The 24,295-nt window shown below is 40.1% G+C and overlaps 1 protein-coding gene across 1 annotated transcript in view; it reads left to right on the top strand.

Annotated features, from left to right (window-relative positions):
* GLI2 (GLI family zinc finger 2) overlaps nucleotides 1–24,295 on the top strand; it is a 295,771-nt gene that overhangs the window by 261,786 nt on the left and 9,690 nt on the right. The window contains exons 8-10 of the mRNA XM_036745731.1: nucleotides 7,013–7,144; nucleotides 15,722–15,871; nucleotides 20,658–20,822. Coding sequence (XP_036601626.1) covers nucleotides 7,013–7,144; nucleotides 15,722–15,871; nucleotides 20,658–20,822 — 447 coding nt within the window. The remainder of the gene's footprint in view (nucleotides 1–7,012; nucleotides 7,145–15,721; nucleotides 15,872–20,657; nucleotides 20,823–24,295) is intronic.

Genomic DNA, 24,295 nt, shown 5'->3' on the forward strand with positions numbered 1-24,295 from the left:
TTTTCTCTCTCACCAGTCCTTCTGTTTAATAGTACCCCCGTGCTTTCTACTTCCTTGGGAGTTTTTCTATTTTGGTTTTTGTAATGTATCAGCATTTTGTCTTTAGAGTGACACTTTAGAAAGAATGAATCAACTAAAACAGGCAGTTTTCTGAGGAACTAAGCAGGAATGCATCTTGGAAGATCTGCTTTTCTCTATTACCCTGCTTAAAATCAACACTCGCTAAGAGACCTTAATTCCAATAACCTTTCCACTTGAAGGCAGAAACTTAACATTAAAAGTGAGCCAATGAATTTTGGCAAAGTAAGATCCTGGGTGGTCAGATCCTGCCTTCAACTTCCATTGTCAGCCCCAGTGGAATCAGTGGGAGTTATGGATTTAATCTCATTTGGGAGTTGTCCTCTTAAAACTCAAATAAATGCTTCTCCCAGGAGACTATTCCAAAAGCAAAACATTTTCTGGTTGTCATCTTAAGATGATTTTAAATTTAATACAAGCTTTTAAAACATCTGTCCCTGGAGAGCAGGAGGTAGCTCCGTGCTGTGCTCTGGACAGAGACTAGATAGAACACTTGGCTTGAGTAAAAAGGCAGGCCTGGCCCTCTGGAGAGCTGCCTTTTTCTCCATTTTATGATTTTTTTCCCCTTCTTTTCTCACCTTCAGCCACTCAGTGGTGTTAAGTCCTCTTCCTCTTCTTCTCCTCATCAAAACATGTGCCTAGGAGAGGTTCTGATATTACATTTGAGAGTAAATTTTAAGTCACTGTGTTTCCTCTCCCAAGAGTATTAGGGTGTCTGAATCTTGAGCTTCCTTTCTAACTAATATTGTAGAACGAGAGAACCTTAGAAAGAACCTTAGAGATCGTAGGCCAAGCCCATCATTTTTAGAGGAGGGGATGAGGCCCGAAGGGGATAGTGACTTACCTCATGATTACATGACAAATTAGTGGCAGAGCAGGATTAGAACCTAAATCTTGTAGGCTCCCAGCCCAATGTGCCAGTGTCTATACCTTATCTGCCTAAAAAGGTAATTGGACTAAATCACCTTTCTTCCCATTTGACTCATCTATGAATGTGGAATTAAAGATTTTACCCCCTCTAAAAAAAATTTTGACATCAGTGATAAGTGGCCAAGGTATCAGAATGGAGAGAATGTGGTGAGAAGGACCTTCTTCAGCATTGTGACTGACTTATCAGTGATAACCCCTGTCTATCTAATCTAACAAATAGACTCATTGAGTTTTTCCTCTTCTCAGATATGGCTAAATGGGTCTCCTAAGCCGTATCCCTCTCTCCTGCAATACATCTCCTTGATTCCCTTTACCAAGACCCTAAAGGGCAGGTTCCAAGAAAGATACCATACCTCATACACACATGGATAAAACAGGGAGGTTTCCTGTCCCTGTGTAAGGAGGTACCGGGTTTGTGTGGTCCTGAACATCTTTCCATAACTTGCCTCAAGTAAGTGGAGGCAAGGGGCTAGTGCAGATCACTAGTGCCCAGCAGTGCCCTCTTTTAATCTTTGACATCAGAGTACTGCTTTAACAAGAATAGAGAATTCACTGGGTGATAAAAACTCTTTTTTCCCCTACGTGCCTCCCACTCCTTCTCTTGACTGGAGGTTTTCAGAGATTGGATGGTCAATTGTTGGGGATTTTGTAAAAGAGATTCTTGTTTAGGAATGGATCGAATTAGATAACTTCAAAGGTCTCTTCTAAATCTGAGACTCTATGATAAACTCCTCACCCACCCATACAACTGCCTACCCTGCCTGTGTTGTAAGGGTAAGACTGTCTTTGGTGAAAAGCACTGATAGCAGTATTAATAATAGCTATTCTGAAACCAGGTAAAAAAAGTTTAGCATTATTTTCATTTTGGCCTCATGGCCAACAAGAAAACCCAGGACACAGCTTTAGCATTGCAGATAAATCCAAAATCACATTCTCAAGCAGAGACCATAGGCAGAAACACAAATAGTCAAATTAACATATCTACCTCCTTCATTTAATGTCTATTTGTTCAAGCAAGTGAACAGAGATCATCTTCAAAGATGCTTTGATGATGGCAACTAGACATTAAAATGGAACATTAGGCTCCAGGATGGTCCCATGATTAAGTATGCATATAACTTACAGTTGACTGATAGAAAGGAGCCATGACCATATGACTCAGTAAGTCTGCCTTAAAGGATATCCAGTGTCTTTGCTCTTAAACTTTGCCCAAAGGAGGACCCATCGGTGGAAAAAGAATGGCACAGAAGGGGATGGATGGATAGATGGATGGATGGATGGATGGATGGATAAATACAGATAGCAAGGAACTCTGTAGCTCATTCCCAAGTATAATCACCATGGTCAAGTGAGACAATACATGTAAAGTTTTGTGTAAATCTTAAAGCACTCCATGCCATTGATTATTAGTGTCTGAAAAAAAAAAAAACAAATTCGTGACTCTCTGTTCTCTTTAAGTTAAATGACCAAATACTGAGCACCTGCTGTGCTAGAGGCCCTGAAGGTATTTGCTATGAGGAATTGCAAAATAAATGTAAGACACAGACTCTGGCCTGGAAGAGTTTACTTAACCAATCTCTTTGGAATAGTAGCAGTACAAAGCACTATATTACTAAGTAACAAATGCAGTGGTACAGACAGTAAGAGGACTGAGATGGGAGAGATCAGTGTGGGCTAGAGCGGTTAGAGAAGGCTGCCTGCAAAAGGCAACACTTGAAAGAGGCCTTGGAGGATTTGGCTAAGTTGGAGGTAACATTTTAGGAAGCAAGGACAGTATCAGCAAAAGCAAGCTGGTTAGGTACCAAAGCCCATAACTGGCTTCTTTCTCCAACGATCTCCTCTCTTCTGCCTTCTCTGCCTCCCAATCTACAGAAATATTTGGTCTCACTGGATTCTACTTTAAAAAAATAAAAAAAAAACAAATAAAACCCCCAAAGGTCTTTGCTTTCTTCCCTGGATCTGCAGCCTGGGATGGCTTGACCCATTTTATTTCCTTCAGCTCTTCCATTTCTTTTCAGACAGCTCTTTTATGGTTAACCTATTGTCTATTGGTGACAAGCAAGCAGACCCAGACCGCAGAGAGGGGAATTATTGATTTCTCTTTGCTCGCAGGCTGCTAGATTTCCCACACGTACACACGCACTTCACCTTTGCATTTAATTTGCTTCTCCTTTTAGTTTGGTTTCCACTGAACTTTTCCATCGTCCCAACACCCAGTAGAGTCTTTTTTGCTCTGGGCCCTGCCCTTTTCTAAGGGCCTTTTCCTCCCATCTGTGGGCCCTGCCCTCTGGAGGTCCAGTGGATCGCTTTTGTCATTCCTTTTCTACATCAGTCAGTGTTGCATCATCTGCAGACTTCCTTAACATATTATTTGCAACCTTCCACCTGACCCCAATCCACATAGCATTAATTAGAGGGATAAGAGGGAGCAGCCCTATCCCCCAACCCTTGGGTCACCATGGTAGACACCTCTTGTCATCATCGATTATCACTCCCTGCTTATTATAGTCTTTCAGGTGTCATATGTCAGCCAATTTGAATTCATCTGGTGAACGAATTTTCATTAGATGGTATATCATAAGCTCTTCTCCACTCTAAAAAGAGAACAGCAACACTTTGTCTTCTGTATTTGTGTCAGAAAAACAGAGCCCTTTACTTCATTAAATCTGGGGGGGGGGCAGAAAAGAGAGTAGGAAAGGGGAAAATATGCACATTTTGGTTTTAAAAACTCATTTCTTAGTGTTACTTAGGGACATGGAAAGTAATATTAATTCTTACATGAGAGGCAATGTGGCGTAGTGGATAAAGAGTCCGAAGGAGCTGGATTCCAATCCCACCTCTGACACATACTGCACTCGTGACCTCTTGCTGATAACTTAACCTCTAAGTACCCAAAACAACCATCTGAGACTAGACACCAAATAGCAGTTGACAATTAATACGGAGAGAAGTCCCCTTACTAGAACTTTCTATACAATTGAAATGAAAGGGCCAGACACAATTGAGTGTGATAGTGTAATATTAGTATTAGGCTTAACATAATTTGGGGGTGGTGAGAAGCTCAGGGACACATTTCCTTTTCTGCCACCATCTTCTGATCCCATCACAATTTTCCTTTTGTTCTTCATTTGTAATGACCAGTTCTCTCTTGTTTCTGGAAAAGTGCCTTCTTTGCCCTCAGACCACCCAATTCCCCCAAGCACTCAAAATTTCCTTGAGACTTATTGCCCCAGTGTGTGCCTATGGTCCTTAACTTCTGTCTGTCTCAGTTTCCTCAACTGTAAATGGGGATAATAATAGCACCTACCTCCCAGGGTTGTTGTGAGAATCAAATATGTTTGTAAAGCACTTAGCAAATCTTAATGTGCTATATCAATCACAGACTTCAAGATGGAAGGGACCTCCAAGGTCTTATATGTAGTCCAACCCCACATATAGTTACTCCAAGGAGTGGCCTCATCTTGGCTAGAACCCTGCGTAGCCTTTGGCCATCAGCTTGAACAGCTTAGGTCCACTGACTACAAAACGTCAGCTACCTTACCTGTCCCCACCCTTGTCTAAATTCCAAGCTCCTTTATGTCATGCTATTTCATTCATCAATTTAGAGATTTTATCAAGTCATTAACATTAAGGCCTTCAGAGCTGCCATCTTACAGAGACAGCAAAGAAGGAGAGCACATCTGGAGTCAGAAGGCTGAAGTTCCAGTCATTGACTGCACTCAACCTTGAGCAAGGAATTTCACATCTTTGGGACTCAGTTTTCTCAACCGTAAAATTAAGAGATTCACTAGATGAAAACTAAGGTTTCTTCTAGCTCTAACTATATGATCCGATGGTCTGACTTATGGCCATTGTATGCTCAGTTGACTAAGTGGGCCCTTCCTTTACCAGTATCTACCATTCTTTCTCTCCCTTTTTTTTAAAAAAATTATTCATTAATTTATTTTTGTTATGCATTTTAAAAAATTTTTGAGTTCCAAATTCTCTCCCTCTGTCCCGCACCCATTGCATCCATAAGCAATATGATATCCATTATACATGTGGAATCATGTAAAATCTATTTTTTACTATACTTTCTCAATAAATAAATTTACTTTCCTTGTTTTACCAATGACATATTAGTTTTTTAAAGAGTTTTAAAGAACACAGTCCACCATGCATCCCTGCCAATCTTATGTTCCCCTTCTTTCCTAAGTAACTGTTTTCTACTAAGAAAAGTAAGATTTGTCATCTATGATAGGAAAAACTCTTCATTTCAACTTACTCAATGACTTTAGGCAAGTGTCTTGGCTTCTCTGTGCCTGTTCATAATCCAAAACTATTGATACCTGCTACTCCAACAGGATTTAACCAAAGATAGAGATGATAATGCCACCAAAGCTGCTTCAATTCTTACTTCTGTAGCTAGGTAGAAGCAAAGCTGAATCCCCTAATCTCAACCAAACTTGTCCTTATACAAGCTAAATGAAACTTGATGTTTACCCAGACTCTAGACAATCCTACATAATAAGTCTATCACCTTAATGGGTGAATATTTCTTCATCTGTAAAATAAGGGAGTTGGAGCACAAGACCTTGGAGGAGGACCTTCCATCTCTAAGTTTGTGATTACTAATAGAACTTTAAGATTTGCTAAGTACTTACAAATACTCTCTCATTTGAGTCTCACAATAATCATATTATTCCCTATTTTATAAATGAAGAAACTGAGGCAGAAAGAAGTTAAGTAACTTGTCCAGAGTTCACACAGCTAGTAAGTATCTGAAGTCATATTTGAACTCATATTGTCCTGAGTCCAGGCCCTCACTCTATCCACTGCACCACCTAGCCACCTAATCTACTAGCTTATGCATGGAAACCCAAGTGGACTTAACATTGTGACTACCCAAAGCATTTGAAGTTAGCCCAGAATTTCTTAGGTTTTTTTTTCCTTTCCCAGATTTCCTAACTTATAAATGGTTAAAAATAATGATAACATAATAACATCTCCAACCACAGGGTAAAAACTGTTAGTTTATGGTTTTTATTTAAATGAGCCTTTGCCGGAGCAGGTATACAAATCTTCACCATGCTGGATCTTTTTAGAGTGTTTCAGGGCCCTCAGAATGATACATGTGTGATTGGCATTTACATGCATCTGTATAGGGGGACAGGCATGACAAAGGCTTGTGTAGGTATAGGTTATGTCATACATTGATGGAGGGTAGACCTATTACTTGGTCAGTATTAGGAACTTTCAGTATGAGAACTTCCTCTATCAATGCAGATTCTAACTTAAAGCAATTTATAATCAGTAACTTATAGTGACTTATAATCAATAACTTATAGTCTTAAATCAGGAGTTCTTAATTTTTCTTTTTCCTTTTGGTCTGGCCCCTTTTGGCATTCTAGTAAAGAATATAGATCCCTTCTCAGTATAATATTTTTAAATACATAGGATTACAAAGGCAACCAATTGTACTGAAATGCAATTGCAACTTTAAAAACTAAAACAAGTGCATGGACCCCAGAGTTAGTTTAGTTTAGTTTTCTTAACTACAAGACGTAACTATATCATCCCTGTAATACAGTGGCCAGGGACACGGAGGGGTAAGATACCCCACAGTAACAGGGAGCCTAAGTCTGAGAGGCCTGACTTAGCCCGACAGAGAGGCCAGGTATTGCTGACTACAAGGCCAGCTCCATATCTACTCTAATACTTTGCTTGTCTTTTTGTGTTAATGTACAAAAATACTCTGAAGTGAACATGGAAATAAGGATCAGAGAGAGCAGAGAGGCTCTTCTGCAGTTCAGTGACTCCCGAGAATTCATCCCCTGTCCTTCTACCCACCCACCTTCACATGTCAGATTGGGGGTGGAGGGAGGGGGCTGTCAGGTCAGCACCTTCTTTTCCTACTGTAGACCAAAGGTGACCAGCTAGTCTTGATGAAGTCATCTCCGAAAACATTATTCATGTCTCCAGGTGAAACAAGCTCACTTATGTGTTCTTTACCCTCCTCCCCCAGGAACATCTGACAGACCTCAAAGAGGATTTGGATAAAGATGAATGCAAACAAGAGCCTGAGGTTATTTATGAGACCAACTGTCACTGGGAAGGCTGCGCCAAGGAATACGACACCCAGGAGCAACTTGTCCATGTAAGTGATGGCAAGGAGAGGCCCTTGGCATAAATCAGCACGGCCACAGCCGGCCAGCTCTTTGTCAGAAGGCTCCAGACAGCACCAGTCTGGGCCGGGGACTTCAAAATATGCAAAAAAGAATTATGTCATGGAGGCGATATGACATGGCAGGGATGAACTTGTCTGCAGAGGGGAGACATTGATACATTCATATTTCATGCTGTTAGTGGCATTTTCAGTGACAGGCTGGGCCAGAACTATTTTCATGTACATGTACACACATGTATGAATGTCTATATCAGAATAATTGGAATGGGGGAGAGGCTGCCCTACCCCCAGAACAGGACCTGCCTTTAGAAGATGACAGATTTGAGTCACCTGACACTATAGAACTTCCATGGAAGGCCACCGGATGAGGAAAGCATTCCACACCTGGCCTCTGGTTTGACTGTCCTACCTTCTCCATAGGAGTGTTGTGGGGATGGATGGACATCAGACCCCAAATGGTTTCCTCTTCCTCTTTGGTTTTCCAGTCCATTGAAATACTGCAGAAATGGTGTTCTCCTGAGTAGAAGTCCATCTGGCACCATGTTCAGCATCACTGCCCCCCCCAACACTGACACCCCAATAACGTGAAATGAAAATGATCATGATTATTAGGCAGATGTGGCTCTGAAGAACACCAGGCTAAAATGACTCCCTTACTCCATGAAATACTCAGAAGTTTTCTGTTATCACTTAGAAGAAACTAGGCTGTTCTCCTTCTCCCCAGACCACTTCCAGAAGACTTAATTAATATTCCCTCAGCTCTATAATTTAAAGCTGTTAGGTAGCTAACTTTCCAAGCTTTTCCTAATTTCATAAAGTTATCCATTCCTTTTGCTTTTTCTCCTATTCTTTCTTATGAAAACTCTAGGCTTCTTTACCATTTCTTTACAAAGCCTTCATCCCCAAAACCTTGCCCAAGAAGGCCAGAACTTCTCAGTAAAGACATTTTTTCTATCCCAGAGAGGTATAGGAAAGGTTAACTAATTATGGATCCTACACTTGTGAATTATATTTAAACTTCTGAAAATCAGATGTATTTTGGATTTATCCCACACTTTTGTACAGTGGATTCCCGATCCATTGTATAAAGCTTCCTATTCTTTGTCTAAAATATATTCCCAAAGGCTGTCCCCCATTCCCTAGCTTTCAATCTCTTCCTTCTAGAACTTGTTTGCCTTCTCCCTCCTCCTGGGCTTGAAGCCCAGAGATCTGGGCTTAAAGTTCTCCTAAAGGCATCATGTCTGACCACAGCCTTTTTTGTGTTTGGTCAGCAAAGTTATATTTACTTGAGGAGAGACCCGCTATCATTCACAGATCAACCTAGCCAGATTCGAAGAGGCTCATCCCCATAGGATTGGCCATTAGCTAATGATTTTCTTGGACCATAGCAATTCCTACAGTACTATTTCCTAAGTGTGGAAGGGATGCAATCTGCATTTGGTGGAGGAAGTACCCACAATGATGAAATAAGGAATCTTTTGAAATTATTAAAGTCATTCTATGTCCAATTATATTCTGTGCGGGGAACACTTTTATGATGTTGTGTTTTGCTGTGTAAATAGAATTCCTTCCTATTATCTCTGCCTTGGCAATGAGAGAATGAGAGAAAACATGCAGGCAATCTGCAAGTCACACTAATGAAAACATCTGAAGAGCAACAACAAAAAAATAAATTATTAAAGTCTGCAGAAAAATCTAACTGAGGGACGAATGCCCAAGGAAATAACCCAGGAGAATGTGGGAAATAATCTGAGGTTTTAAAATGTTAGGTTTTTTCCCCCTCAACTCAGTGTTGTTACCCTACAAAGGCACCTTTCAATGCTTCAGAAATGGGTCCTTCTATGGGGAGAATAGAGAACAGACTTGGTTACCACTTCAAAAAATATTAAGTGACTTCCTGCCCTGTACAAGGCAATGTATCCAGTGTCCAGAGAAGTAGAAAATACTGTCTCTGCCCTGAGGGAGCTTAAAGTGTAATTGGAGAGATAAGTCGATTAACAATTGAGACAGTACAGTATAAGTACCTGGTGAATAGATAATAAGAGAGAACCTAGAACACTTTTGACTAGAGTGGTTGTAAAGGGATTAACTTCTTAAAGAGGACTATTCACTGAATAGACTCCCTCACTCACAGTGAGCACCTGAAAAGACCTTAGCCTAAAAGGGCCAGAGTCTTGCAATGAATCCTGGGCCATCTCCAGTCATCCTGATGAATATCAGGTCACTGGACCCAGATGGCTCTGGAGGAGAAAGTGAGGCTGGTGGCCTTGCACAGCCCTCCCTCACTCAAATCAAAGTCAACTACAAGACATGTCATCATTTCTTTGTCATGGCCCTCTTCCAGAACGAAGGACAAACACAACCTGTGAGTAGCCTCTGCCTCTGCCTCTGCCTCTGCTTCCTCTCAGTGTTCCATTTCGATGGCTGAAGGCTGCCTCCCTAACTTCAGTTTAATGGCTACGTTTCTTTCTCAAAAACCAAGCCTTAAACCCAATTCATTGTGGAGCTCATAGATTGGACAATAGGTCTCTGCCCTCCCAGCACAGAGTGAATGTAAATACCAAATAGTAACTTATTTCTCTTTTGGCCAGGAACCCTGAGGGTCTTCCCTCCCAGTTTGATTTTTTTTTCTTTTTGGAGTTTTGATTAAAGGGGCCATCCCTTGATTAACTTCTTAAAGCAGCCTATTCACTGAATGGGTGTTACCTCACTCAAAGTGAAAACCTGAGCCAGGGTCTCCCAATGCATCCTGGGCCATCTCCAGTCATCCTGGTGAATATCAAGCCACTGGACCCAGATGGCTCTGGAGGAGAAAGTGAGGTTGGCGACATTGCACAGCCCTCCCTCACTCAATTCAAAATCAACTGCAAGTCATATCATCTTTTCCCTGATGTCGTGGTCCTCTTCAAGAACAAAGGACAAATACAGCAATGGAAAAGGTAGAATTTTTAGCCAATTTTAAAGAATGGGCAGATTTGGATTAATAGAGGAAGCCTGCAGAAATTAATTCCATGTGATCAAACAGCCAAGATGTAATTGTGAGAAAATTCAAGGTGAATTGGAAGGATAGATAAATCAGTCCAGTTACAGGAAAAGGCTTACCTCGAGGGGTTGCTTTTCTCTGTGTAATCCTAGTGTCTAGAGGAGACAAATGTCTGACACATAGTAGGTGCCTAATAAGTGTTTGTTGATGGATTGGTAAAGATGAAAGCATGGGATAGAGTGAGATAGTAGAAAGCCTTAGATGTCAGAATTAGAGGTTTAGCTTCCTATATGAGAAATTCTCCACCAGAGACCCTTTAAATGGCAATGGAGAGGAAAAGGAAGGGAGAGCCATCTTTCCTGATATTTGACAAGACCTCCAGAAACCCCCAGGGCTTCTTAATGGGCAGGCATTGCCCTTCCCATGATAACATGGTGGCCCATTTGCAAAGCTGCATTTTTCTTTGCTTCCAAAACTGGATGATGATTTAGCTCAGAGTGGGAACATGGCACACAGGCGTGGGCGCTGGGCAGATTATTAACAATTTGTAGCTAAGTAAACCAATAAGAAAAAAATGTTTAAAGTTGTCAAGAAGCATTTTTATCATTTGAAAGGCTTTAAAAATGGAAAGTGGGGCTAATATGATGAGATTATCTGCCATAGTTCAAAGTGTTGTAGATTTCACTTGCCAGGGATGCCCATATTCATATTCATGAAGTTCAGTCCTATACCATAGAAAGCAATGCTGCTTTTCATTCCTTTTTTTCTCTTCTCTGAGGCCATAATGCTTTTCAACTCCTATGCTTTCAGTTGGGTAATAATGGAGCTCTGAGTGTGGGCAGGCTTTCCATTCATCCTCTGGGTTGCAAAGTTATAGAAGTTGTAGTGATGGGGGGTGGAAGGGGGGGTGCGGGGGGGGAACGGAGAAGGGAGAGGATGGGAGGCAGAAATAAGAAAGAAAAGGAAGGGAGAAAAGTGGGGGAGGGGGCCACAAGGGACAGGCAGAAGGAACTAAGAAAAGGGAGGTGGGAGAAAGAAGAATGAGGGAGAAGGGACTTTAAAAAGCAGTAATTCAGTGTTCCTTAATTTCAAGCCAATATAATTAGGTAACATACATATATATATATATATATATAGCACTTTGCAAGCCATAAAGCACTATATAAATGTTAGCTATTATCATTATTATCCAGGCATTATCTAGTTGACAACTGAAGCTCCATCTTAGTGAAGAAATGAACTCCTTTTTAAATATAAATTTTTAATATCTTTTGTTTTCAAATTGCCTAAATTTCCCATGAAACCTTCCCCCTGCCATTGCCAGTGAGCCATCTCATATACAAACGAATTTTTAAGAGAAAGAGGAAAAAAAACAAACAGCAAAACGAATCACTGCATCAAAAAAAAACTGACAACATATGCAGTGTTCCACATCTGTGGACCCCGCACCCCCAGACTCAGCAAAGAAGTGGGGAGAGATGACTTCTGATAGTTCTTATTTGGGACAAAGCTTGCTCTTTATAATGTCGCAACATTCATTTTTATTGTTTGTGATTGTTGTTCTCTCAGTTTACATTGTTGTATCCCTTGTGCGTGTTGTTTTCTTAGCTCTGCTTAATTCACTTTACATCAGTTCATGTGTCTCCTTGCTTCTTTCTGTGTACTCATCATATTTGTTATTTCTTATAGAACAATACGCCATCACATTCACATACTTCAGTTTAGCCATTCATTTCCAATGAATGTGCATCTGCTTTGTTTCTAGGTCTTTGATGTCACAAAAAAAAATGCTGTAATCAATATTTCAGTATATTAGGCCTTTCTTTTTATCAACAACCTCTTTGGGGTATATACCCAGCAATGGAATCTCTGAGTCAAAGGGTATTGACATTTAATCACTTTATTTGCATAATTCCAAATTGCTTTCCAGAATTATTATATTAAAGGAATAAATTCTTAATCCAAAATGAGAATGAAGAAAAATTATTTATATGGTAGAAGGACAAACTTTCAATGTGAAGCTCCTAGTGGTGTGTGTATGTTGAAGTCTGGATGGGAATAAGAATAGGAAAAGGAATTTGGTGTGGCAATGATACCACTCACCACCAAGGAAGAAAAATCACTGAATGTTGCTGCAAGAGGTATAAAAGTGCCAGCAAACTTCTCTCTTTTCTTACATCTTCTCAGTTGTGTAAGTCTGTGGCAAAATCATGATGCTGACTGAGTCTGTCTTCAGTGTCCCAGGCTCCCTATTCTGTATCCTTACCCTTCCCTCTCCCACAACCCCAGAGTAGTCCACCCAAGGCCTCCAGGGCCTTCCTTGTGCTCTCTTCTTCTTCCCCTTCTCCTCTCCTTCCCCCTACTTGTTCTGATCAAAGGATTTGACAAACTCATCCACACTAACCACTCCTGGGCAATAGACCTTCCAGTGGGATTTATATTTGAACAGGAAACAAAAAATTAATTCTAGAGAGGCAGAATTTCAAAAGATTAGGAACGTTTTTTTTGGGGGGGGGGACAACATGGACTAGGGTTTCCTAAAACTACATGAAGAAGGAGGAGGAAGAGAAGGAAGAGGAAGAAGCTGGGTGGGGTGGGGGAGGAAGGGGCCATAATAATACTTTAATTTTGTCTAGTGCTTTACTCTTGGCAAATTGCTTTCACAAATCTAATCTCATTTGATCTCCTTATTATCATTGGATAAGGTAGACAAGTGAGGTATTGTTATCCCTGTTGGACATATGAGGAAACTAAGGTCCATGAAAATGAATCAAATGTTTTAAGGTCATACAGCTAGTCACTTGGTGGAGACAAAATTTCAGCCTCTTTCCAATACCCTACTCTGTCTCATGCTAAAGTCAGACTTAACTTACCTCATCATTTTGGGGCTAAATGCTGACCAGAATGAATGATTCCTTCATCTACTCTATAACTTGGAGTGTGTTTATGTTATGTACAGCTATCACCTCTTTCCTTCGTATGATGGCCTATCCATTGGACGTCTTCTGTAGCTGTTGGGAGGACAGAAAGACTGTTCTCTAAAGCTATGGCAGTTAAACTCGAGGAAGTAAACACTAAGCTTTAATGTGATAACAACACTCCATGTATGGAAGACAGCAGCCACCCCTTAAACAAACAGATCATTAGATTAAAGGCAGAAAGGTTAACACATCATCAATTTGCTCACCTTCCTGCCTTTGCTAGACTTCAGCCACAACTTCAAGATATTCTTGCACATGTTACAAGAGGACATCGCAGCAAAAGAGGGTGCAGAAGGATCATAGGAGCAAGGATTTAGAGCTAAAGGGACTCAGGAAATCAAGTCCACTCCTTTCATTTTACAGGTGTTTGAATTCACACTGAGAGAATTTAGGGGCAGCTAGGTGGAGCAGCGGATAAAGTTCTGGGCATGAAGTTAGGAAGACTCATCTTCCTGAGTTCAACTCTGGTCTCAGACACTTCCTAGTGGTGTGACCCTGGGCAAGTCACTTAACCCTGTTTACCTCAGTTTCCTCATCTGTAAGATGACCTGGAGAAGGAAATGCAAACCACTCTGGTATCTTTACCGAGAAACCCCAAATGGCATCACAAAGAGTTGGGCACAACTGAAAAAAACTCAACAAGAACAACAACAAATCAGAGAATTTAAATTAGTCACACAAAGAGTAAATACCAGAACTAGGATGAGAGCACAAGTATTCTTATTTCTAGTATAATTTTCTTTTCACAGTGAAAAAAAGGAAGTAAAACAAAGGAACATGGGTAGATGATCATGTGTTTTATAGTTTTCCTGTTGAGTATAGTCTTGGCTTTGAAATGACTATTGGATCATGGAATATTAGAGCTAGGACTTACGGTCTTCTGGTCCAGCTTCCTTATTTTATAGATGAGGGAACTGAATCTTAGAGAAGCTAAATGAATCTATTTGAAAAGAGATAAAAGACTTAAAATAATGAGAGGAAGCTCTGATAGTGATGTGTCATGCATCAGCAAGTATAGGAGGTCATGGTGGGAATAATATTTTCCTAGCCCATCTCCCAGTGGGAAGGAGCTTCTTTTCCCCTACAAAGAAGGACATTGGCACAGGCTACACAGATGAGATAACTGTACAAATGGCGCCATGCGCATCACAAAAACTTAATAAATTTATGTTCAACTTATTCTATATATTCAATTTGTCTGTACGAATTATAGAATATCCAAGTTGAAGGGAATATCAGATGCCCCTTCCTTACTTCCTCAGCAAGTAATAATGTAGTTTTTCCTTGAATATCAATAGTGATGTTAAACTTACTACCTATAGAAGGAGTCCATCCCATCCTGGAGTATTCTTTACTGTTAGGACACTGTTGCTTATATCAAACCTGAATCAGTCTTCCTATAACTTCTATCCACTGCTGCTCTCTGTTCTGCCCTCTGGGGCCAAGCAGGAAAAGCCCAATCCCTTTAACACATGACAACTCTTCTAATAAAGATAGGGATCATTTCCCTAAATGTTCTCTTCTCCACCCAATAAAAATCCACAGTTCTTTCAGTTAAACCTTGTGTGACATGGTCTAAAGTGCTCAGACTGGCCTAGTTACCATGTCCTGGACCTGTGCCAGTTTGTCAATGCCCTTCCTAAATGTAGTGCCTAGAAGTGAACAAGGTAAGTAGAAGACAATTGTGAGAAATGGTTATTTTTCTCTTGTATTTAATAACTAATTATTTGTTAGGACCAAAGTTTTTTTCCCTTTTCTACTTCCTCATCCAGAAATCAACCAGCATGGGAAATCTTTCTAAAACCCTCACCCAGTCAGGATGGCTAAGATCTAATCAGAGATAGTAAAAGAAATTCTAAGTTTGGGCCAATTTGGGCATTCCTGCTCATTGTGTTTATTCAAACAGGTCTGGGAAGCATTGATTCTCCTTTTTGTCAGACAGCTGATATGGAAATTGATTTGGGTGACCCAAGTCACATACCCCAAGACCCTCATTGTAATATAACCCACTCTCTTGTGATATTAATTCTCTCACTAACTGTTAACCAGTCAGAATTGATTGCCACCTTCAGGAACATCTAGTCTTTGAAGGGCATATAAACTTTGAGCCCAAGATCATGAGGGGTCTTTGGTCTAAGAGAAATGGACAAATTATCCTTTTATTAATAAACATACTGGCACTATTAATAAAATGATTAAATTACCCAGAAATCATGTCTCTCAAACCTTTTTAAATGCCACACAGTAGAATTGTTATCTCTTTTGTTTTTGTTTTGTTGTGGTTTTTGGTATGCTGTTCATAACTGAGTTTAAGGTAAATACTACTGTTCCTTTTTTAGCTGTAATATTATCCTGTTGATTCACCTTAAGTTTACAGTACTTTAAAACATTCAGGTCTTTTCTCCATGAATTGATGCATTTACTGAGTGCAACTAATGAGTTGTTTTAAACACAAGTATAGGACTTGAAATGTAGCCCTATTAAACTTCATCTTATTATTCAACCCATCATTCTAACTTGTCAAAAAAATTTTTGATTGAACTGGATTTGAGTCATCTTAATCATCTTCCTTCTTTCTTGCAGCACATTAACAACGACCACATTCATGGAGAGAAGAAGGAATTTGTCTGCCGCTGGCAGGACTGTACCCGGGAGCAGAAGCCTTTCAAGGCTCAGTACATGCTAGTGGTACACATGCGTAGGCACACTGGAGAGAAGCCACACAAGTGCACGGTAAGAAGATTGATGGGCCAAATAGGCAGATTTTTCCTTTTGCTGTCGTACAGTGTAACTAAGATGTCTTAAGCTATTTAGGCTTCTTACCTTACTAGAATGTTTTAAATATGTTACCAGAAATTATCTACACAAAATGTTGAGTTTCTAAGAAAACAGAACTAACTAGAAATTAAGAATTCTTCTGTACTTTGAAAGAAAAATCTGTTTTCTAGACTTTTTTCTTAGATTTCCCTGATTGTCCCGTTCTTACTGCCACCTGAGTCCTCACCTGCTGCTGCTCAAATCATCTCCTTTTTCTCTTGTTCAACAATCCATGAACCTACTGAACCTATTACTCATCCTAATCTCTTAAGGATATCTAATGGACTGTGTATCAGTGCAATAAATATATGGAAAATGGAGCACATTTGCCAGTGGTTTTATAGCAACCCTTCCCATAACCCATGACAGTGAAACCATCACATTTAGACCCATCATATTGCTTCCCTTCTTAATGAATGGGAGAACGGTGGGAGGGAGGGAAACAGTTGACCGAAAGATGTAGAAAATATAAGATTCCACTGTGTTTATTGTTTGTTGATTGTGGAGGGAGAAGGAGAGAGGTATTTCATCCTTTAGAGGAAAATACAGTTTTGAAAGTTCTCCAACACTGTGTATCCCATGCCTACATTAAAGGCCATTTTAGAATCTCCAATAGCTGCTAACAAATAATGACTGTTTTAAGTGATTATTGGTATCAGGTGAGGCATAAAGCAGGCAGACCAAGCAGGCTTTCCAAAACTGCTTACTGCTACCTTGAAGGCTGTCTAGCAAAGAATACAAATGGGAAAATGGATTTCCTAAAGATGATGAGGCGCTCCAGATTTTCTTGTTTGCAGATGACATTGTACTGATTCCTAGAATATGATAGGGCCTCCTTGATAAGATCAATACCCACTCTGAGATTAGATTCACTGTCTACACAGAAAAAACTAAATTGATGAAAAATGTTTATTCCCCAGACTATACCATGCAGACAGAGGGGAAGTCCATCAGAACCTATCTGTTGTACAGTCATGCCAGATGGGCACAGATTTGCATAAAGAGAAAGAAAGTAGATTTCATCTAAGAAATTGTGCAGTGTTCTCAATGATCCCATGCTGCTGTCTGACATAAAATCCCAATATTTAATCATATCATTCTCCTGGAAATGTGGCATAGCTAGTACAAAAAGAAAGAAAAAGAAGAAACACAAGGAAAGAGGAAGCAGATGGCACAAGAGAAGACTGGGGGGTGGCTGCTTAATGGGATTAGCCTGGTTGTTCTACCTTTTAAGAGGACTTCACACTACCTTATAGAAAAACATAGTCCAGGCAAATAAAAAATATATATACCCAAGTTGGAATTCTCTGCCCAAAAGAATATGGAGACATCATACCTTAGATCAGTAGTGACTGTGAATCCCTAGGCCTCCCTAATGACATAGCATGACCAATGAAACTAGATCGGGATAAACCAGGCTTTACCCCAGGGAGATGATATTGGGATGGGAGTGGGGAGAGAAAAGGAGCGATGGCATGCGTCATGCACTTCCTCTCCATAACAACCCCCACATCTCCTGACCCCACACCTCACCTCATGTTTTCATTAGTCTAGAACCATCCTCCAGCACAACCATCTTCCCAAGGTTCTCTCAGAAGACTTGAATTCCTCCAAAGTTTCCCCCAGTCTGGTGATGAAGAGGACTGGAGTGCTCCTCCTTGTAGCCCAATTATATCTGTGCCACTGAAGGTCTTTCCCCTTCATTGTTTTTGCCCTAAGTGGGGAAAAAATTCCCTAACTAGGGCTATTTCATCCTCTTAAAGAAGCAGAATGTGAATTGTCAACAAAGCCTATTGACCAAAGCTTTGTGTGAGAGACTCTTGGCCTGATTTTTACCTTCTCCTCAAACATTGCTGGTAGCCCTTAGAGCCCCAAAGTCATCTCTTTACAGACAGAGTTGAAGCCAAGCAAGCATGAGGTTGTCAGTCTAGCCCAGGCATCCTTCTTCACTCTGTGCTCTTCTCCTTTCTCACATTTCCCTACCACCAGTTTGCTATCCTGCCCTTCCAGTTGTCCAGAGAGGTCACCTCCCTGCCTCCTTCCCTACTAGCTGTCAAAGGCCTGCCTCTCAGGGGACTGACTTATGTTCCAGATTGACCTCTCCTCTTCTCGCTATCAAAAATTTCCACTTGCTCAGGGCTGTGATCTCCTGGCTATCATCTGGGACAGTATCTCGTAGAATAGACTAATTCACACTGAGGTTTAGCGAGTGACAACTTAAGAGTTCACACTCCAAAAATGGTTATATTTTACATTTATCATTTAATTATTTTTAGCATTCTTTTCAAATTTTGAGTTCCAAATTCTCTCTCTCCCTCTCTTCCCCTCACCACCCATTGGGAAGGCATGCAATATATCAATTATACACGTGAAATCATGCAAAACATATCTCCACATTAGCCATATTTCCAGATAAAAGCAAGAAAAGTAAAGTGAGAAAATTATACTTCAGTTTGCACTCAGAGTTCATCAGTTCTCTCTCTGGAGGTGGTAGCGCTTTTTTTTATCTTGAGTCCTTGGGAATTGTCTTGGATCATTGTATTGATCGGAGTGCCGAGTCTTTCACAGTTGATCATCATTACAACGTTGCCGTTACTGTGCAGAATGAAAAAGGGTTATATTTTAAAAGAGACTTCCTGGAGGCCCTGAGACTTTAGTTCTTCTTCTTGTTGTTTTATTTTATGGATATTTTTTGTTTTTATATCACTTTCATTTATGAAACCATCCCTCTTCCCTCCTTTACCTAGTGAGCTGTATCTTTAAAAAAATAAAAGAAGAATTTAAAAGAGAAAAATACTCCAGCAAAATTAAGCAACACATCAGCCTTGCCTGATATGCAATATTCTACACCCATAGCCCCCATCTCTGAAGAGAAGGTAGGGAAGTTAGGCATCTAGACATTAAACAAAAGGAATAAATATTTAATTTTGAAACTTCAAATGGATGAGAGGAATCTGTTGAAGAAGGGGCTCCCAACCCTTTAAATATCACCACAGTTGTTAATTATTCTGTCTGTAGGTAAGGATATTCTTAGTGCCAGATACTGACATAAAGCAGACTATGTTTTAAAGCAAGAGTTCCCACCTTTTTTCATCCCAGTACCTCTTGGCCTCCAGTTAACCTTCCTATGGCCCCCATTAAATAAGAAAGGAAATAAATTTTAGAGTTTACGGTGCAAATGCTCATAAAAAAGAAAATAAAGATATTTACTAATTTCAATGAGATACTATAATTATTTACCAAATGTCCTCCCTACCCCATTGGGAAGCTTCTCATGCCACCCCTTCCAGGGATATGCACATTATAGGTCAAGAACCCCTATTTTTAATTTCATAATAATAATAACTAATATGTTTATACCACTTGCTATATACCAGGCACTGGGCTAAGTGCTTTACAGCTATTATGTCATTTGATCCTCACAACAACCCTGGGAGATAATTGCTATAATTATTCCCATTTTATAGTTGAGGAAACTGAGGCAAACAGAGGTTAAGTGACTTGCCCAGAGTCGCACAGCTAGTAAGTGTCTGAGACTAGACTTGAACTCAGGTCTTTGTGATTCATTCTTACCTTGAGCCCTGACTAAGCTACAAAATTGTGTTGGAAGACAATTCTTCTGAAGTTTCTTGCCTTTTAAAGTGAAACTTTCTCTCTCTCTCTCTCTCTCTCTCTCTCTCCCTCTCTCTCTCTCTCTCTCTCACACACACACACACACACACACACACACACACACACACACGTGGAGAGATAGATTGATTCAGGTTATTGCTGGGCCTGTTATGTGAGATAAGAATAATCTAGATTTACTAGATAGACCAAATTGGGGAATGTTGTCAAAATAATTCACTTTACACAAGAATTAACCGTACAATTTCTTCAAGTGGGTAGCTTCCTTGCATATTCTAGATAAAATATGTTTGTGTGTTATTCTCCTTCTAGAAAGAGGGAGGAGATCCTATCTTACCTAAAAATCATATCTGGCCTCTGAAACAAGGCCAATTATCTGCACACCATCAACACTGTCTATAGATATCGATATCCCTATATACATATGTTAAATTTGAATATATTGCTGAATATATAAATAAGAACCCTCTTAGATATATTTATTATGGAAAATGAGACAAATAGATACAGTGAAGAAGTTGAATGTTTCCCTCCTAATAAGGAATATTAGGCAGTGGAACAAAAGCTCAGGAGAGATTTTAGAAGACTAACATACATGAAAAGAAGGTTTAATTATCAAATGAATTATAAAGACATTATTGGCATTCATAAGAGAAAGATCACTGTGGGGTAGGTTATCAGTGGAGGATTTGTGGAGGAAGAGGGATTTGTCTTAGGCTTTGAAGGCAGCTTGCAACCCAGTGTAACTTGAAAAAAACAGTTTGAAAGAGATTAGCATTAGAGAAAGGGGTAGAGAAAACCTTCTTAGTTAGAATCCTATAACATTAGCTCCATAAGGCACCTTACAGACCATTTAGTCCAGCCCCTCTCATTTTACATCTGAAGAAACAGACCAAATAACTCACCTGAGGATCAAGCTAGAGAGTTCATAGAACTAAAACCCAACATGTTTGATCCTTTTCAGCCACAGCATACTGCCTCTCCTTAACCAGGACACCCTGATTTTAGGCTTAGCTTCATTTTATGGGTTTATTGATTAATTCATAATTCATTTCTTTCTTTTCAATTTCAGTTTGAAGGATGCTCAAAAGCCTACTCCCGACTGGAGAACCTAAAGACACATCTGAGGTCCCACACGGGTGAGAAACCTTACGTGTGTGAACACGAGGGATGCAATAAAGCCTTCTCTAATGCTTCTGACCGGGCCAAGCACCAGAACCGAACTCATTCCAATGAGGTACCTCTTTTAGACTCAGGCTTTGGAAGGTATCTGGGAAGGTGGGTAGAATCAGAGAAGGGAGAACACTAAGGCAGCCTCTTTGGATGGGACTCCTGAGGTTTCTATGGCCAAGAGTCTTTAACTCCACTTTCTGTTTCTGAAAGAAGGGAGAAGAATGGTCAAAAGAAACCCAGACTAATGAGTTGAAGTACTATGGCATCATGGAGAAAAAAAGACTTTGCTTAGAAGTCCCCCAACTTTAGATAGTGACTAGCCTTTTGCTGCTGACTTCCTATATGACTCTAAATAAGTTACTTAAACTCTCAATTTCTTCATCTATAAAATGGGGTGCACAGAACCTGCCTCACAAGGTTATGGTAAAGATAAAGATTATTAGGCACTCTGCAGATGTATTCTATTACTCTGAGTACCACCAGACCTACCATCAGCTTATTCAGTGAAGGTGTGATCCAAATTGTTACATCATAGGAAAATGACTGTCATAATGATTTAACTTTGCATGGCAGAAAGCAATCTAAACTTCCCACTGGGACCTTTCTGCACCTGGTAGTGACGCTCTACAAAAGAAAATCATGCCTTGGCCTTTTGATGTAAATTGATGAAGCACAATACATGCTTTGTTAACTCCAGTTAATTTAAGCCCACTACCAGTACTTAGGGAATCCAGAAAATTGGCTCTATTATAATGTATGTGATGGTCTGCTGCAACAAGCGAATACCTGTGGATTGAATTTTGTGTTGCCATTAGTCTAACAGACTAAAGAAAAGAAAAGCTCCTAGCATTTAATAACATTTTTGACCACTTAAAGACTTTCTTATAAGACTAACTTATAACAGGTATTCATCATTCAAGAAAAAACTTAAACTATAGCAATTAAAATTCATATGAATGTGGAGCTATACATGTATGATGTGTATATTTCAATGATTTCATTGTTGTGTGCACTCTTTCCTTGCATAGAGATTGCAAACCCAGTCAAGTCTTAGAAGACAGTCAACAAGCATTTATTGTCTACTATGTGCACTCTACTGGATTCTAGGGATACAACACAAAAATGAAACTTTACTTTTAAGGAGTTTATATTCTATCAAGGGGGACAATGTGTACATATATAAGAATATGCAAACCAAATACAGGGTAATAAATGAGGGAAGAGTATAGGCACCATCAGCTGGAAGAACCAAGAAAGGCCTTATGTAAAAAAATGGAAGCTTAAGCTGAGTTTGAAATGAAACAAGAGATTCTAACAGGTAGAGGTGAGGTGCAGGGAGTGCGTTCCTAGCATGAGGAATGGCCAGAACAAAGGCATGGGTGGAGATGGGAGACGGATCATGAAGAACCACGGAGAGGAAAATTTTGTTTGACCATGGAGGGCAGGAAAGGAAGTAACGTATAATATCTGATATAAAAATACTGGATCATTAGGTTGGAGCCAGGTTGTAAAAGGTCTTAAATGCCAGACACAAGTTATATTGGATCATAGTGGCAATTGGGAGTCATTGGAGCTTGTTATTTTTTTTTAGTAGATAGTTACATGATTAGACCTATACTTTAAGAAAATCATTTTTATCAGCTGTTCGGAGGATGGATTAGAGCGAGGAGAGATGAGGCAGAAAGGGCAATTTGGAGACTGTTACAATAGTCTAGAAGAGATGATGAATTAGGATGACAGCCACGTGAGTAGAGATAAGGAGATAGATATGAGATGTTGTGGAGGTAGTAGCAACAGATTGGGACAAGTCATTCTATGTGTGGGGTGAAGGAAAATGATGATGCCAAGGTTGCAAACCTGGATAACTAGAATGACGGTGCTGCCCTTAACTGAAATGGGAAAGTTTGTAAGATATCCAGTTTGAAATGTCCAATAGGCCGTTTGTGATGTTGGTCTAGAACTCAAGAGAATTACTAAGACTCGATATGTGCATCTGGGGAGCATCTTCATAGAAATGATCATGAAACCCACAGTAGTTAATGAGGTGACCACGTGAAAGAAGGAGAAGAGAGAAGAGAGAAGGGTCTAGGAGTCTTGGGGTCTGCCCACAGTTAGAGGGAGTATGCTATGGATGCTGACCCAGTGGTCGTCTTCCTGACCTACTGTGAACAAAATAATTTTTCCCTTGATTGGCAGCCCTGTTGTGAAAAGCCTTGCTGCTCTTAGCCAAGCTAATTCTTGGAAGCCGGATGTTATGGCGCATTTCAAAGCCTTTCCTGGTCTACAGAGCTTGTTGTAGGCATCCCTCTGCTGGCTTAACCATTGAGAGCGGAGGTCCACTCCCGTGCCAGGATGAGGCATCATAGTAGGAAGATGGCGTGTATGTGTTACATAAACCCATTCAGAAAGCTTTAATGGAAGGGCGCCTGGACTTGGAATCTGAAGGCTTAGGTAACATATCACAGTAATGGCTGGGAAGGCATTTTGTAAATTCTGACAGAGGTTTTATTTATGTTTTACAGTCATGGGGAATGGAACTGGACCTGTGATGTCATTGGTATAGGGAATCCCAGTGTGAGGCATCTCCCTCTACCAATGCAGGTCAGCACCTTCTTTGCACTTATGATCAGATATTTGCCTAGCTCACGAGTTACTTGCCCTGGGTCACACAGGACAGTATATGTGAACTCAGGGAAATGAATGCAAAACCAACCGCAAACATGTAAGAGCCATATGACCCTGGGCAAGTCATTTAATCTTTATTTACTTTGGTTTTCTCATCTGTAAAGTGAGGATGCTAACAGCACCTACTTCACAGGGTTGTTGTGAGGGGAAATATGAGGTAATAATTGTAAAATGCTTAGTGCAGTGCCTGGCACATAGAAAGCCATATATAAATGTTAATTATTACTTTTTAAGAAATTTTATTAGTCAGAGCAGGTACTTAAACCCAGGCTTTCTTGGTTCTGAGACCAGCTTTCCATGCTTTAACTAAATATTTAGGTACACTAAGGCAAATCTCTTCCTCTCTTTGGGTCTCAGCTATCAAATGGGAATGACAAAATTTACCTTACGTTACCTATCTTATAGAGTTGTTGTGAGAGTCAAAGGAGAGAATGTATTTGGAAAATTGAAAAGCTGAGACAACTCCAGGGCATTGTTACTATTTTTCTGCAAAACATAAAGAGAAAAAACAAGGAACTGGAAGCAGTTGGCAGATAGGTGCACGGAATGGAGGCCACAGATGGCCACGTGGCACGGTTGTTTTCTCTTAGATCTTTACTTTCAAGGATTATGTTACTGAGCTCATCCTGAGTACTCATGTTTTGGGTCCAAAACTTTCCATTCAGTCGTCTGTGAACATGTCAAGACACTTAAGTCACTTCATGAGCTACCCCCAGCAGCCTGAGTCAACCCCCAATCAGGAAGAGCCAGAGCTTTAGCAGGAATTAGAGATCAGAGGAGTTATTGGTCCTAGAAATGTTTCTTGCTTGTCAGAGAATCCAGAGGTTGCCATTTTCCCCCTTGGAGTAATTT

Source organism: Trichosurus vulpecula, chromosome 2 (genome assembly GCF_011100635.1).
Source record: "Trichosurus vulpecula isolate mTriVul1 chromosome 2, mTriVul1.pri, whole genome shotgun sequence".
NCBI lineage: Eukaryota > Metazoa > Chordata > Mammalia > Diprotodontia > Phalangeridae > Trichosurus > Trichosurus vulpecula.